General features: G+C 38.8%; 1 protein-coding gene across 1 annotated transcript in view; it reads left to right on the top strand.

Moving 5' to 3' along the window:
• The first annotated feature begins 374 nt into the window (after nucleotides 1-374).
• The window catches only part of LOC122645754 (dual specificity protein kinase YAK1 homolog), a 30891-nt gene continuing 13432 nt past the window's right edge, over nucleotides 375-17833 (top strand). Inside the window, exons 1-2 of the mRNA XM_043839107.1 lie at nucleotides 375-1038; nucleotides 11550-11749. Coding sequence (XP_043695042.1) covers nucleotides 868-1038; nucleotides 11550-11749 — 371 coding nt within the window. The 5' untranslated portion in view covers nucleotides 375-867. The remainder of the gene's footprint in view (nucleotides 1039-11549; nucleotides 11750-17833) is intronic.

Below are 17833 nucleotides of genomic sequence, written 5' to 3'. Positions count from 1 at the left end.
ATGATGATCCATGTGGCTGGTAGGGTCCTACATAAATCCTTCTTCACTGTTAGATCAGCGAATACCAGGGACCACCAATAGATTTAAACAAATCCAAACGTGGTTGGCGTCGGCTACATGTGAGATCGCCCTCACCGTGTCTTTTCTTATAGCTTTCTTGTCGCCGTGCATGAAGGAGAGATGACGTGGACACCAGCTCAGCCTCGATGTCCTATGGTCACCACCCGGATACCAATAGTCTAGACTAGAAAGAGAGTTTATTTGAGTTATGGGTATATGTCGTTTCATTTCGTCAAAAGTAACAAAAGCAGGAGAGAACGTTTTGAGTCGTTCTCTCTCTCTCTTAATCCAAAAGGAGGGTTTGATTTAACCATGGTTAAGGTCAGGTATAAAATCAAAAAGCTTTGAGCTTTGCCGAAAATCTCTCTCGCGTCTTTGTAGGAGAAGACTGAGGCGGAGGAATAACAGTGTTTCTCGGGCCTCGGCTGCAAATTCCTTGTGTGTTTATTTGCTCTTGTCGATCACTTGCCCCAATCGATAAGATAGAGGCATCTTAATCTCTTTGCCATCCCTCTTTTGATCTTTTTTTCTTTGAATGGTGTCGTTGTCGCAGCAGCTCGATCGAATCGCTTTTCCAGATTGCATGTGTGTTTGATCGTTCCTCCTCGATCATCAAAGATTCGATGCGAATCGAACAATAGATTTTGGATTTGTTTGAAATGAGGATGGGATTAGAATCATCTGGAGAAATTATTGACTTTCTTCTATCGGTTTAATTATTGGATTATTCTGTTTAAATTATGTTTGGGTGATGGAGGTAGTGGCGATGGTGAATTTGTCGACTTTTGGGGCTTGATTCGGCGGGTCATGGATGAGGTCAGCACAAGTACGGAAGATGAACGTCGGCTACGGGAGGCGGCTGGGGAGCGCTTCCTGGGGTTGCCATGGAGACAGGGTCGGCGAGCTTTTGGTCCTTATCGTCCTCGGGCAGTGACTTTGCAGAATTCTAGTTCCTTGCGTGTTGTCGTTCGAAGACCTGTAAGTGGTCTCTGCACTGTTTCGGATAATAGGATGGAAAGATTCAATTTTTTATTTTGTGTTTTTGCCTAAAATTTTTCTTGTTCTGTGAAACTTTATTGTCGATGCTCGTGGTTGCCCCTTATTGCAGTGGGTCGCTCTCATTTTGACTGTTAGTTAGTGATGAGTTGACGTTTCTGATTCGTTTGGATCTTTAATTGACCCGTAAAAGGTTTAGTTTTAGCTGGCTTTGAAAACAAACCTCTGATTTAATCTTAACAAACGATTATATAGTCCTTCATGTTGGCTCTGATAGTTACTGTGCAACTTACAGGTAATATGCATTCAACTAGTTATTTATCAGGTGTTGATATTAGAGTAATCCAACGCCATCTTTTTCCATAGTAGTGTTTTTGAAGGCAGATATATGATGGATAGCGCAGAAATATTGACTCTTCAGAGAACTGAACTGCAGTTCATTAGCCTTCTATAACCGCCCTGTTTTTTTTTTGTTTGTGTGTGTGTGTGTGTGTGTGTGTATGGTCAGAGTTTTATAGATTGTTGAGAATAAAAAAATAGGCTGTACCATGAACATTTACATGTGCATGTTCAACAACAACAACAACAACAACAACTTAGCCTTATCCCAACTAAATGGGGTTGGCTACAAAACAAAAAAATTGATAATAAGAAGTAGAAGAAGGAGAACACAACAAAGATACAAACTCTAGGGCATTGACCCAACTTAGCTATGAACCGCATCTTATCTGCTCAACATTTTCTCTTGTCCTCGAGAAAGGTGTGTAATACAACAACAACATCAGCCCAACAACTAAGTCCAACTAAAAGGACACGACCACGTGGATTTTCGCTCTCCAATCAGCTCTGTTGGAAGCCATAGAGGGAGCGAGGCCTAAGCTAAGCATGTCTTTCTTCACCACTTCTCCTATGGTTATCTTAGGTCTGCCACTAGCTCTTTTGGTTCCCTCAATCTGAATCAGGTTGCTCCTTCAAATAAGGGGCATCCGAAGGCTTCCGTTGAACATGGTCATGCCACCTCAAGCGATACTCTCTAAGTTTATTATGGATCGGAGCTACTCCCAACCCAGCTCTAATATGGTCATTCCTTACTTTATCCTTTCTAGTTTTCCCACATATCCATCTCAACTTCCTCATCCCTGTGACGCCAAGTTTATTTATGTGATACTTCTTCACTGCCCAACATTCCGCACCATACATCATAGCTGGTCTAATGTTAGTCCTATAAAATTATCCTGTAAGTTTTAAAGGAATATGCCGATCACACAGAACTCCGAACACACTTCTCCATTTCATCTACCCTACTTTAATCCTTTGGGCGACATCGTCTTCTATGTTACCTCCTTATTTACGATTGATCCTAGGTATCTAAAGTAGTTGCTTTGCGAGATCTCCCTCTCACCAGAAAAATAACCTGTCTCATTATCCGTCACAGATTTGCTAAAGTTGCACACCATATATTCGGTCTTAGTTTTACTTAACTTTAGACCTTTTGATTCCAAGGTAGTTCTCCATAGTTCCACTTATCATACACCTAAACAATATCATTTGCACAAATCATACACCAAGGGACCTCATCTTGTTTCCCTCTAGTTAAGTCCTCCATGATAAGCGCAAACAAATAAGGGTTTAAGGTTGATCCTTGGTGTAACCCAATTGAAATTGGGAATTCGCTGCTTTGGCCCCCTGCCATTCTAACGCTAGTCACCTTTGTCTACGTATTTAGATGGCACCCTTCTCTTCTCAAAAATATTCCAGATTAACTCTCTAGGGACTCTGTCGTAGACTTTTTCTAGGTCTTTGAAGATCATACAGAGATCCTTCTTGCCCTCTCTATATCTTCCATGAGTCTCCTAAGTAAGAAAATTGCCTCCATCGAGAATCTTCCAGGCATAAAACCGAATTGGTTTTCCGAAATAGTAATCTCCTTTCTCGGTGGGTTTCAATAACCCTCTCCCATAAGTTCATTGTATGACTCATCAGCTTTATGCTTCTTTAGTTATTATAGGTCTGAATATCTCCTTTGTTTTTATAAATTGGGACTACAATGCTTCTCCTCCATTCATCTGGCAATTTCCTGGTGGTTATAATCTTGTCAAACAGCTTGGTTAGCCAAGATAGACCACAAAAGCATACGTTCTTCCACACCTCAATCGGAATCTCGTTAGGGCCTGGAGCTTTGCCTACTTTCATCTTTCTTATAGCTTCTTTTACTTCAAGCATCCTAATTTTGCGTATATACCTACACGTTGAGGTGTCCCTATGAATAATGTTGCTTTTTGCTGCTGTATCACCCGAGGAGTTTTCATTAAGAAGTCCAAAGAAGTACTCTTTCCACCTCTCTTCAATGTCCTCATCCTTTATTAGTACTCGATCATCCTCACTTTTAATACATCTAACATGGTCCAAGTCTCTGGTCAACCTTTCTCTCACTTACACATGCATGTTAAAAATAGTAAACCATGTGATGCCAGAGAAGATCTCCCACAACTTTAATTGTAGTTGGAATTGGAATCCTGATGCAACGAGGAGAAGAAAAGGGAAAGAACTAAGAACGATGTGTTTCTTTTTTTCCTATTTTAGGAAATTAATGATTAAATCAAGTAAAAAACAACCATACTTCCATCCAGTGTTCTGCGAGTCCCAAGTAAGTGACAAGCATATAAGAATGAAATATCTAGGGGTTTTGAATGGTGCTGTTAAATTAAGTTGGTCTGGAGGCCATAGAAACGAACACCAACATTGGCTCCAACCTGGCATAGAATTGGAGAAGTGGTTGATCAGCTGCATTTATGATAAGATATGAATAAAGGAAGAACTATAAACAAAGACAGCACGTAAGAGTCACAATATTAAGAAGCTAGGTATTAATGTAGAGCTGGATCACGAAGGACCAAGTCCCAGGCATGATCTTCTTGAACAAAGTCTAATGCTGATTTGGTCTTCAAAAAAACTGGGCAACAATTGATGTACTTGTAGCAGATCACAGAATAAAATCGATTGAAATAGATACAAAGAAGAAAATAGAAAATAGAGAAGAAGGATAGGATTGAATCGAGCATTCTACTCTCTCCCGGGTCTCTCAACCAGTCACAGTTACAGGCATCTCACCCTTCCCCACTGTGTCTCACAGCATAGCGTGGTTTAAAAACAAAAACTCTCTTTTTTTCTTCAATTCGTTAGCCACTGAAATCCAGCAGCTTTCCCTTATTTGTATCCTTTAATCGATTACAGTTACTGGCATCTCACCCTTCCCCACTGCATCTCACAGCATAGCATGGTTTAAAAACAAAAACTCTCTTTTTTTCTTCAATTCGTTGGCCACTGAAATCCAGCAGCTTTTCCTTATTTATAACCTTTAATCGATTACAGCAATTGAATCCTTCCTTTCATTGAAAGAAATTCCCTTACAAGCTAGATATTATCCTAATTGGAAACTAATTACAAATCAAAAGCAATCTATCTAAATAACTGAAACAGAAAGAGTCCTAGGAAAAAAAACTACTAATTACATAAACAAATCTAATTAAAATGGAAACAATATTAAAGCTACTAAGTCCCCCACACAAGGACTAGATAGGCAATACAATTAAAATCCTAAATTATAGGAAACCAACACATTGCTAAGCAGCTGGGCTCCAGCAGAAAATCTCTCACTCAATATGGCTTCTTGGCAGCATCTTTCTCTAATGCAGCCGGGCATGGGTCCCACAGAATCTTCTCAAAAGTTTCTCCAAATAAATCTGATCGGCCTGGAATTAATCCCCCTTCAAATCAGCAAGATCGATTGTTATATTCTCCCCCCAAATAAATCTGGCCGATGCAATACAATTAAAATCCTAAATTATAGGAAACCAACACATTGCTAAGCAGCTGGGCCCCAGCAGAAAATCTCTCACTCAACATGGCTTCTTGGCAGCATCTTTCTCTAATGCAGCCTGGCATGGGTCCCACAGAATTTTCTCAAAAGTATCTCCAAATAAATCTGATCATCCTGGAATTAATCCCCCTTCAAATCAGCAAGATCGATAGTTATATTCTCCCCCCAAATAAAGCTGGCCGATGGCTGTCCTTGGGAGAATATAGGCTGGGAAATTGGAATTAAATAATACCATAATATGGGCCAGGTATGGACCCAGTTTGAAACTCAATCGATGTACCAATTCTGCATCAGCTATACATTTAGGAAATGATTGGGATGGTTCAATAAATAAAAAGATGAGGGAAGCTTGACTGGATGGTCCACGTGTGCAATGGAAACTGTAAAATGCACCATTAAGAAGGACCTTAGGAACTGATGCTACAAACTGTAGTTAAGAAAGAGACAAGGGGGTGATAAAACTTCATTTATGCCAAAGTAAATTTTGCACAAAATTCACAGTTCTGCCACATTGAACTATAAATTTTCCTTTAAAGGCCATAAAAACACAGCCAGCAGGAATCAAAACAAAACTCCTCCCCTAACCTTGCTGGTGTTCAAAGTTATCTCTAAACCTCTCCTCTTCTATCCATTTAAACCATCATGGATCATTGTCCACCTCTTGACATACAATCCGATATTGCAGTTAGAGGGCAGAAGCTTCTGAAACTTCTGCCTTTGCCTTCAAAGATGTGTCTATTCAACTCCAATCAAATTCCCCATTTAACACCATGCTCCACAAGTCCATCCCCTTTCAACTTACATATGCCACTGGTCTGACAAAAAGATATCCACCACCATGCTAGGGGCTTTCCACTAAATCACAAACTTCCCTTTAAAGTAATATGACAATCCACTCACCATCACAGACAGGACCCCCCCCCCCCCCAAATAGAAAAAAATAAGATTCAATATCTCCTCTTGTTGGTGAAACATCCCACTTTACTCACAATATTAATTCTCACAACTACTTGTCGTATGGACTCCAATACTCTTCAAATTGTCGTGACTCGTGAGGCAGTTCCTTGTCCAACAAAAACACCCCTGGAAAAGCCTCCGCACAAGGAGGGACTGGTTTGCAACATAATCTTCGCACATCATAGGTTTTTAACCCATTTCAAGACCTGTCCCTAACAGATTATTGCAAAACAATTCAACAGAAAAATTGCCAGATGTAGAAGCAGCACACACCATCCTACCCCTTGCATTTCTATTCAATTTACACTCCTCCAAGATTTGTATCAGCATCATATACTCCCGGACCCCAATCTTGTAAAGTCTCCTTTCCAAAGGTAGACACCAAGACACCCCAACCCCCCCAACGAAAAAAAAAGATGTAATAGATTTCCCTCTTTCCCTTGAACTCAGATGAATCTGTTCATTCCCATTGTTGTTTTGGAGTTGCTGGTGAATCACAACAATTACAATTAATACTACTGAAGTGCTTTGACATTTTTGTTATTTCTTCTCTATTTAGCGGAAATATCAAATCTGGCCAGCATATCTAACTTGGATAAAAACCAGTACTCTTACAATCCTAGTAACGTACACATTTTTGGGGCTAATCAAATTTGAGTTGTTTGGGTTTTAACATCGCTTAGTTTTATGCTTTTATAAAATTCAAGAGTTGAACAGTCAGATTAACAGTGAGGCTTGGAACTTCTTTTGTTGTTCAATTGACTTGAGTACTTTTATTGAAGTTAGTAAAGTTTGTATGGAACATCTTTCTTGTCGAATTCTGGACCAGTTTCAAAACAGATAGTTCAACTATGGAAAATTTCTCGGTTGGAATTTTAAATTGTTATACTAGTGAAACTAGTTGTATTTTTATAGACACGCCATGACTCGAATTTGCAAACGAAATGTCGAAATTTCAGCAAAATAATTGGGTTTGACATGAATTGAGACGAAATCCTATGCAAAACTCAGGGAATCTCATCATTTAGCCCCCTTTTCTTGTATGAGCTCTAGAACTACTAGAAAACTCGAGTTTTTTTTTGGCAAAATCCTTCATTTTGCTGCTGAATCAAGGCTGGTGGTCAACAGTGGGACATCCATTTCAACATTTGGGTGGGGTTTTGAGCATCTTTTGGCCACTGAAATGACCAAATTTAGGTGGGATTTTTGACCATTTTGGTGGTACATTTCGGTTTCGGGCCAGGTTGAAATGGCCACAAAAATTGAAATCTTGAACCATGAGGCGCACTACCCAATGGGTGGGATTTTAAGCATCATTTGGCCACTGAAATGACCAAATTTAGGTGGGATTTTTGACCATTTTGGTGGTACATTTTGGTTTTGGGCCATGTTGAAATGGCCGCCAAAATCGAAATCTTCAACCATGAGGCACACTACCCAAAGGTTTTTTTTTTGGTGTGACATGTATATATCCACAACTTAAATATGGTGCATATGATGCAAGGAGATTGCAAAACCTGTGCGTAATGGGTCCAACGGAGTTTTGGAAGATCAAATAAGAAATAGAAAGATAAGGAGATAAAAAGATTGTTCAGCATGAGGCATGAACAAAGCTAGGGGTTGGCTATCAAACTACTTGGGAAAGAACTATTCTGTTACCCATGACCAAAAACTGAACCGTTCCACTCAAGATATGCAAATTACACTACTTTATTAAGTAATAAAAAGAGCCCTATATTCCTATATGAATTTGACTTTTGACACCAAAAAGAATTCCTAAGTTGATTCTAAATACATATTAGCATCTCCATGAGTGCTTAACTATTTTCCTAACCAAGTAAGCATGCTAATATAAGAAATAGACTCGAAGTAACTCCTGTTCTAGACTTTCTAAAACAAAAATCTTGTCATTAATTGACATCCTACCGGTAATTTGGTCTTAACTTTCCTGACATAGCTCTAAATTACAAGATCTCGGTTATGTTGGTAGGTAACTCAATAAACTTTCAAATGAAACCAATGTGAGGCAAAATAGAGAAGCCTTGGTTACCAAAATTAAGCACTAAGAAAAGTGATAGAAATAACCAACTTCTTGGAATTCAATGCTCTCAAACACAAATACTCATCCAATGGTTCAAAATGAAAAATCAAACCCATAGGAAATCTCTCCACCGGCACAACTTCTTAAATAGATAAAGAAGACAATCTCATGCACTGACAGGTTTCTTTAGCACTACAGCTTAAAAATCATATCCTTCAAGGGTCACAATGACGCAGGCAAAAATTGTCCAGTTATGGAGTTCCCTTTCTGGGTAGTCTAATAGGCCAGTAGGTCCAATCATGGGCCTACTCTTTTGAATCCCTTCATAGTTTATTTAATGTTTTTCATTGTGAAAGTAACTCTGGTTCAAGTAATAAAGGTTAACTTCGTTCCTGATTGTAACTGGTTTTAGTTGGAAGTCCCGATAGGATTTAATATAGTCAAAGTAGGTTTTTTTTTTTTAATTTTATTTTAATTAAAGAGACAATCACTCATACTGGTAAGATTTCATTCATACTTGGAGTTAGCAAATGGCTCAAGTGTCTGCTATATATAGCCTTGTAAACAGTGCTGTTTCAATGTTTCCTTATTTATGGAATGTATTATGGTCTTATCACTTGGAGAATGGTTCTCATCCCCCACAGTTTGAAGGTCAAACCATATATTCTTCTTTGTCTCTCTTCTAGTTGAGCATCTGTACCTCTAGTTCAGCAATCGCCTTGTTAACTAAATCGATCAGGTCAACTTTTAGTATAATATAATTCTTTGTTCAGCATACAATATTCTGGACTTCTAGTTACTGTGGATTCCTGAATATAAATCACAATAAATTAGAAAGATTCAATTCTATGTTTCCAGCATAGTTGTCAAGGCGACTAGGCAACCCAAGGCATTGGAGGGGTGCCCTAGGTGTACAATATATGACTATATGTAAATATAATAATGATATGTTTATATAATTATTCTTATATGCATTGCAGAAGCCATATCAATGCAATATGATATAATTATGCTACTAATGACCTAATATGAAAAAATCAACATATAATTTACCCAACAAAAGGGTAAATTACACATCACCCCTGGTTTTCAAACGAAACTCAGATCACCCCCTGGGTTTTGAAAAAACTCAAATCACCCCCTCTACAGTAACGGTGTTAGTCTGCTGTTAGTTATTGGTGTGAAAGGACTATTTTACCCTTGTACTAAAACATTAGAATTAAATTGACAATACCACCCTTCCTTCATCTTCAACATTGGTCAATGGTAGTTTAGGGATTTAAATTTATTTAACTGGCTGACATCATCATTAACAGCATAAAACTAACGGTAGGGACTAATTTGTCATATTGGGGTCTAAACCAGGGGGTGATTTGAGTTTTTTCAAAAACCAGGGGGTGATCTGAGTTTCGTTTGAAAAGCAGGGGGTGACGTATAATTTACCCTAAACAAAAATATAAGTATAAGGTATAATATAAGCATATTCATTGAAAAACAAAGCAATAAACATGGATCAATGTAAACTAGTGAAGTGTCAACAAGGCGTGTTGTTGCCTTGGATCCAAGAAAGAGACTGGACACAGTCTAGGTGACACCTTGGCAACTAGGACACTAAAAAGGAAAGGCCTAACCCAATCCTTAACAAATAAGGTATCCAAAATTGACTAGGAAAGTGAAATAATAAAGAAAACAGACTCAAAATAGGACTTTAACTAAACTAATGAAGTAAATCCCGTTTTCCTACTTTCTACCCATATTTTAGGCTTATTAAATTGATCAATTACAAAGTAAACCCATGGGATCAAAGGCCCAACACATAACCCAACCCAAAGCGTCTTTCCAATAAAATAAGCCCCTTAGATGACTTATCTTCATCAGATCTGGACTTCATTGATCCTTGTTTATTTAATGTGAGTTCATATCATACTTTTTTAATGGTCTGTCTGATCCATATTTCGACCCTTGCATTGACTTGTATGAATTATGTGGTAGTTCTTGCGAGAACAAATATTAAGGTGAGTTCATAGCATACTTTTTTAACGGCCTGTCTGATCCATATTCAAATGATGCTAATGTGAACTAAAAAAAAATAGAGCGAAGGAGTATATTAAAGTTACACTAGGATGGATAATGAGGTTGTGAAAATTGATGAGAGGGGGATTCTACGAAGTGACTATTTTAGGTATCTAGCTCAATCTTAAATAAAAAAAAGGTGATATAGAGGATGATGTTTCACAAAGAATTAAAATAGGATGGATGAAGTGGAGAGGTGTGTTCGGAGTGTTGTGTGATCGATGTATTCCTTTAAAACTTAAGGAACATTTTATAGGACAATCATACGATCAGGTATGTTGTATGATGCCGAATATTGGGCAGTTAAGAAGCATCATATAGATAAACTCAGTGTAGTGGAGATTAGGATGTGAGATGGATGAATTGCAAAACTAGGAAGGATAAAGTAAGGAATGATCATATTAGAGCTGATTTGGGAGTAGCTTCGATACATGATAAGCAACGAGAAAGTCGTTTTGAGGTGGCATGGTCATGTTCAACGGAGGCCTTTGGATGCTCCAGTACGGAGGAGTGATTTGATTCAGATTGAAGGAACTAAAAGAGCCAGTAGCAGACCTAAAATGACCTTAGGAGAAGTGGTGAGGAAAGACATGCATAACCTAGGCCTTGTATCAAGTATGACCTCGAATAGAGCTGATTTTAGGGCAAGGATCCATGTAGTCGACCCCATTTAATTGGGATAAGGTGAATTGTTGTTTGTTCTTTGTGATTTAAAAAATTCAACCCATGCATTGACTCATATGAATTATGTGGTAGTTCTCGTGAGAACAAATATTATACATAAAATTTTGCCCTATGGTAAATCGGGATTAAATCTGTTTGCAAAATAACAAGAGAAGACTTAATTTAGGAGCCTTATGACAAGAAATTCATAATGAGAGCACCAAGCTACACACTTCATCAATGTTTTAAGTAATAACATACAAAAACTCAGCTTTATGTAAATGTGTTTAAGTATAATATACATAATATATATTTTTTGTTTGTAGTAATAAAAAGTTACTGTGTCAAACGGGTTGAATGGATCATCCACCCTCAACTGTAACATGACCTGGTTATTAATCTTCTTGTGTCAAATTTTCTCATACCCTTACCCTGTAGTTCCATATTGTGTTTATGTTTGGGTTAGTGGTTGATGTTGCAAATTGCCACCCCTAGTGGTGGGACATACAATTGGGACGAGTCATAGAAGTTAACATCTGGACAACCCGAAGGTTGGATTTTCCAGATTAGCCCTCCATGTGGCAAAGCCTTAAATGGGTGGGTTATCAGGGCAGAGGCTTCCTTGATGGAGCTGTGAGGCAGCTTCCCCCCCCCCCACTTTTAAGTATCGTTAGATGCTTTGCTTGTGATGTTTCCTTCAGTTTATGGAGCTCGAGAGGCTGTGTGTGACTTTGTGCAGATATAATAAATACTCGTTCTTCTTAGTATAGCTCATTTCTGTAGGTTTTTCCCTTTTGAAGGAAGTTGGAAGGCTATCTTTACAATTGCTAACATTAAATACAATATTAAATTTTACTCACAGAACTTTCATCTTTGCAGTTGGTGGCAAGATTAACCAAGGATATAGTTGAGACATACCAAATATGTAATCCAGAATTCAAATTTTCTGAAGAATTGAACCCAAAACGGTTCCTTACAAGCCCATCCATTGGGGTGCTAAATGATGGCTACGACAATGCAAACTCTGATCTTATCCTGAATGTGAACTTTGTCCTGTTCAATGTAGAATCGCAGCGAAGGTTTGGTTGTCGTACTTGATTATTTTTATAACCTTTTACTTTTCCATTATATTTATGTTATTTCCTTTTAAGAATGTATGTAGTTATTTTATGGAAGTAGTTTTCTGTCTGGGAGTGTGGCCCACACCAGCACTCCCATTTGTCCATCTCTCTCTTCCTCAAAATAAGAGGGCAGAGGTGTAATTTCATATGGGGAGGAGAGAGAGACTCATAGGAGTGCTGGCGTAGGCCACACTCCCGGACAGAGTTCTTTTTCCCTTATCTTATTTGTTGATTGATATGGCGGCGGGGATGTATCTTTTTATTACTCAAATGTGGCAAATTCCAGAACACTGGAAAAATGGTTCTTTTGAAAGATTGATAAGATGAAAAACATTTATAAGAAAATGTAAGAACTTAAGATTGTATATATTTCTTGACTGTATGTTATATTATAAGGTTTCTCGGTTGTCTACATTTCACCAAGCCAGAAAGTTAATAACACCATGAATAATTATCATCTGCTTGCTTGTTACATTACATTATCAATTAACAAATCTGTGGCATGAAAAGCATCTCACTAGAATGTACTCAAAGTTCAGATGATTGTTGATTGTCTTGTGAAGGGTGTACTGGTTTCAGGAAGGGATTGTTCTTCTGTTTCCTCCATTTAATCTTGATAAATTCTATAGTGCCAGTAAAAAAATTCTGGTTTAGTGGTCCCACTTCTCATCTTGAACTTAAAGAAATAAATTTTCTACACTAAATCCTTCTCAATCAAATAATGATGCTCTGATATGTACTTTGTTTTCTTGATTTACAGCATAGCTTGATTTTGTTCTTTTCTTGTTTTAAAAGAATGTACAAGAGCAGGGATAAGATTTGTGAATTCCGTGACTAGCTGAAGCTATATCCAAGTTAAAGAAAATAAACTTCTCCAGCACCAAGCTATATACAACTTCTCAGTCATATAGTGAGATGGGCTTGGGTTGGGGAAGTTAAAGCCCTATGCCCCCAGTATATGAAGCGTGAGACAACAGTATAAGACCATGACCTAGCATCCTCATCTTGCTTGTGATATATATATAGATAGATAGATAGATAGATAGATAGATAGATAGATAGATAAGGCTCTCTGAGCCGCTGGTGGAGGGAGCGCAACTCCTAGTTCGAGATTATGGGTTTCAGTTAGATTTCAATTGAAATCTGTACCATTGCGGCTGCACAATTCTTTTGACCATTTCGGTGGTCAAATGGTCATATTTTGGCCTAAAACTTCAAGGAAACCCTAATTAAGCATCTCTAAATATATTGGAACCTTTAGATTGTAAAAAACAAAAAACACACCCAAAATGGTTGTATTGGTTCTTACCCTAGGTTGCTAGTGTATGCGGTACCCTGCTGTATACAACAATAACTCAGCCTTATCTCGACTAGATGAAGTCGGCTACATGGATCCTTGCCCTCCAATCAGCTCTATTTGAGGTCATACTTGATACAAGGCTCAAGTATGTATGTCTTTCCTCACTACTACTCCTAGGCATAGTTCGAAAATTCGTTTTGTTTCGGTGTTTTGGGCTGTCCGAAATATCCGAAATTTCGGATATTTCAGTTGAAAGTTTGCAATTTTTCTGTTATGTTTCGGTAGGTCATTTCGGTGGGTTTTAGGCCAAGTTAAGACCTGAAACTTCATGGAAACCCTATTTTAGGCTATATAAACACATTTAAATGTTCAAATTGCAAAAATAGTCACCCAAAGTGGTGTTTTGGATTTGCACCATTGATTGGCAATGTACAGTCGAATCCTAATGTATAACTTAGTTAATTACACATACACATTGTTTAAGACTTTAAGTACTAGAAGACATAATAAATTAATGATTAATAAGCAATTTAAACAAATAAAGTAACTTGGAAGTTGGAAACATAAAGTGAATGACTCATAAGTCTTAACTTAAGTCATAATATTAAGTACATTAAGTCAATAACAAGTTAACAACTTAAGAAGATGATATCTATATGACAATATCCCCAATAGTCCGATACAAGTCAAGTAGTCATCAAGTTTCTCAAATGTTTACTAATTTTCTAATAATAATTACTCTGCCATCCAGGATCGACCCCACTCATAGTCTGATGGAGCCAACGTGTATTGTTCTCCGACTATAGGACAAATGAATGCCACGTCATAGTCTGGGAGAAGAAATGAGTGTAGTCATCCACAGTGGCTATGTAAATTGCATCATCAACATGTTGAAGGTAACTATGTTAGGGTATGGGTCGCCAAATTGTGAAGAAGTAGTACCCACTGATCTACTATGATATGACGCCTCTGGGAGCATGTACGGGTACGGGCCGAACGGCTAGTGGGTTGGGTAGGAAAAGATGTCATCCACAAAAGACGATCCACTATGTCCCTGTGAGTGGGAGTTGTACTCAATACTGGGAATGGATGGAGAAGATATATGCTCCCTCCCCCCCCCCCCCAAGTCAACTGCCCTTCGCCATATGGATGTGAATGAGATGAATTATACTCTGATTGTGCTGGAGATGGACTGCTCTCTATACGTTCCGTGTCCACTTGATTTGTTGTCCCTATCGCCAATACTCAATCCACCAATAGAGCCAGATAAGGTATCAATGTCCATAAGATCAGCCTGCCTACTAGTACCATGAGGACGAGACTGGCCACGACTCTGTCTTGAGTAGGTCAAGGTGGCCGGTGTGGGGACACGTGCACCGTGGTCTGTATCTTGTGTGGCATGATCAAACTGTATTTCTTCGGTGAATCGGAGTGCCTCTTGCTGCTCTTCTACCACATACGGGACTCGAGTTCCCTCATATGCTTGACCACCATTACCACTATCACCACCATCATCACCATCTCCACCATCACTACCAACAACACCATCATCATCTCTACGAGTCTGAGTCTGAGTCCGAGTTCCACCACCGACACCGGAGGACACGGACCAATCTTCTTCCTCCTCATCAACATTGCCACCAGTAGGCTGGAATGGTATGGGTGACGCGTCCCGTGCGTGTACCTTACCCTCTTCAGCCAAGAACTCATCCACATCAGCTTCTATATGTTCGGCTATCATGGGGTCAGGCCTACCTCCAAGCTGATCTAACACTGGCTAACCTCTATCCCTCACCCAATCCACAATAGGATCTTCATCATCTGACTCCACCTTTAAAATGTCGGCGAGATTGATATTTTCCCTGATACCCTCTTATCCCATGCGTATGTGTTGCATCTTCAACCTCAAATTGTAATGCATATACACCAAGTCAGATAGACGTTTGGAACCCAATCTATTTCTCCTCTTGGAGTGGATGAGAGAAAATGTACTCCAATTTCGTTCACAGCCAGATGCGGAACATATCTGGGAGAAAACCTTAATTGTTATTTTCCTTAAATTCTCTACTGAACCCCCATACAACACCCACCATTCAGTTGCATTACAACAAAAGAGACATGTTATATTCATTTCAAAAGTTTCAATATATACATAATTTAAAGAATAAGATATTGAATTGAGTAATGACTAATGAGTACCGGCATCACCGTGTGTCTAGCCTTGCTCTGCAGCATCGGTTCCAAAATTCCCCAATGCATCCCTAAAAGTCTTCAACTATAATCATTTGGAAAATATTTAAAATTAGTAATGACTCATTACTATTTAGTATTTACTGAGGTAATTCCAAATGAATTATAACTTATAAGACTCACCTCATTATTGCATATAGCTTTTAATTTATTATTCGGCTCCAACTTGACAACTACTTGTTTTACTGCATCAATAAGACTACTATTCAACCCAAGCATATGATTGTATTGGTACTTGGGGTTCAAATAGTATGCTGAAATTGACATTACATATTGTCAATGCCTTAATAGTTAGTAAAGATAAAAAACAAACTACACTCACTAGCCTTGCATAAGTTGATTTTCCTAGCGCTCCTTGATAATTTTGAGAAAGTGTTTGCTACCTCGTGGATTCGCATTGTAAACACATTCATTAAGTCTATGGCAGAATATAGGTGTGACATGGTTGGTCCCTTGAGAGCAGAATCAACTATATGCAAAACCTTGACCACTGGGTCCAAAAGTTGTACCACTTTATGCAACTTTGACCAAAAGTCATCTGATGAAATGGTAGCTTGTGCTTCCCTACCACCATGGGTATTGGACCGATTCCAATTAAACCAGTCTTCAGAAGCAAACATAGATCTAAGTCCGGACTTCTTGGTCTCTATACTCTTGAGTGCAATGTAGTTGGTGGCGAATCTAGTTATGCCTAGTCTCACTAAGTCACCCTTACACTTCTCCCTCAAGAGGTTTAATGCAAACCCATGGTTGTAGACAAAGTTGGTCATTTGTCTTGTCTTTTCCACAACATGTTGTGCCAATTTGATCTTTCCCATATCCTTCAATATGAGGTCTATACAATGGGCAACACAATGAGTCCAAAACAGTCGGTTCTTACTGTTTTGCATCAACTTCTCATCGACACTCTTGTAGTTGCTTCCGTTGTCCCTTACAATCTAGACAACGTTCCCCACTCCTACATCATCTACCACTTCCTTCAACAGTTTGTAGATATACTTTGCATCCTTTTTCTCCTTGGATGCATCAACAAACTTGAGAAAGACTGTCCTCCCATCACAATACACCATAAAGTTGATGATGGACTTTATTGTAGGACCAGTCCAACCATCACACATTACGGTCACCCCATAGCTCTCCCACATCCCCCTCATTTCATTGATATAGACTTGAAGCTCTCTCTTCTGTTGGGGCAAATACACATTCATGATCTCATGTGGGGTGGGCCCCTTATATCCTGGGCCAGCCTCAACAATGAAATCTATCATAGTCTGATAAAAGGGGCCTTGTGCTGTGTTTGCTGGGATGGTATTGTATAACATCCACTTCATCATCCCCTTCAGATTTTTCCATGCTCCCTTGATTTTTGGTTGCTTATTGCCTTTCTTTCTATAAACATCAGGTGCTTGGTAAAGTGCTGGGTCATCTCGTGGTGGTACTACTGGAGGTGGTGGAGGCGGAGCTGCCCTCGTACTTTGTGATCTCTTAAAGGGATTAGGCAACCCAGGCTGCCTACCACTTGCTCCTCCACTACCACTAGCACCAACTCTAGAGGTACCAAGTCCTCCACTACCATCTACTTTCTGTCTCTCCTGATCCTCATGATAAGTGACTCTACTCATCATCTGTGCTCGTCTCCAATCCCTAGCCTCTCGCTCAGTCTCTATATCATCAGGAACATAGACAGGGTCATCACTGTCATCATCATCACCATAATCAACATCATCATAGCCTCCTGCTGTACACCTCACTGCATCCTCAAGGTCTACCCTTACCTTCTACCTCTGAGCCTTCCTCTTATTCCCTCCCTTCATGTACTCAATGACAGCCCTAGATACCTCAACAGGGACCATATGACATGAGACCACTTCAGGAGAATTCCCAGCTAGATGTTGTTCGAGTCTAGTGGCACCATCTCCCAAAAACTTCTGGTGACAGTAATAGCATTGTGTTTTTCTTTTATCCCCATCAATTGGAGTGCCATGCAACCATGCAATGTCACCCTTAGTGTGCCTGGGTGTTCTCACCTCCCCTTGGGCCTGGGCCGCCTGCCTCTGCCCCTCCTCCCTCTGACTTTGTCGTTTACCATGGCCCGCCATAATCGGACTTGTTTACTGTTGCATGAATAAAAGACAATTCATTAATCACTGAAGCACATCAATTCTTTTAGTTTGAGGGCACAAAAACAAGTATACAGCTATTTAGTATTTTTCCCCTAACTTTTTCTCATATTTAAAAACAAATTTTTTTAATATTTTTCAAATAAATATTGACCTAGCACAACAAAACTGAAATTATAGGCAAATGGGCATCAATAAAAAAACATGTAGAATTTACTTATAGCTATTTAGTATTTTTCCCCTAACTCTCATATTTTTCTCATATTTAAAAATAAAATTTTAAAATATTTTTCAAATAAATATTGGCCTAGCACAACAAAACCGAAATGATATGCAAATGGGCAGCAATTAAAAAACATGTACAATTTACTT

Source organism: Telopea speciosissima, chromosome 11, assembly GCF_018873765.1.
Source record: "Telopea speciosissima isolate NSW1024214 ecotype Mountain lineage chromosome 11, Tspe_v1, whole genome shotgun sequence".
NCBI lineage: Eukaryota > Viridiplantae > Streptophyta > Magnoliopsida > Proteales > Proteaceae > Telopea > Telopea speciosissima.
Note: the sequence above shows the minus strand (reverse complement) of the source record. Positions and strands in the feature narration are given on the sequence as shown.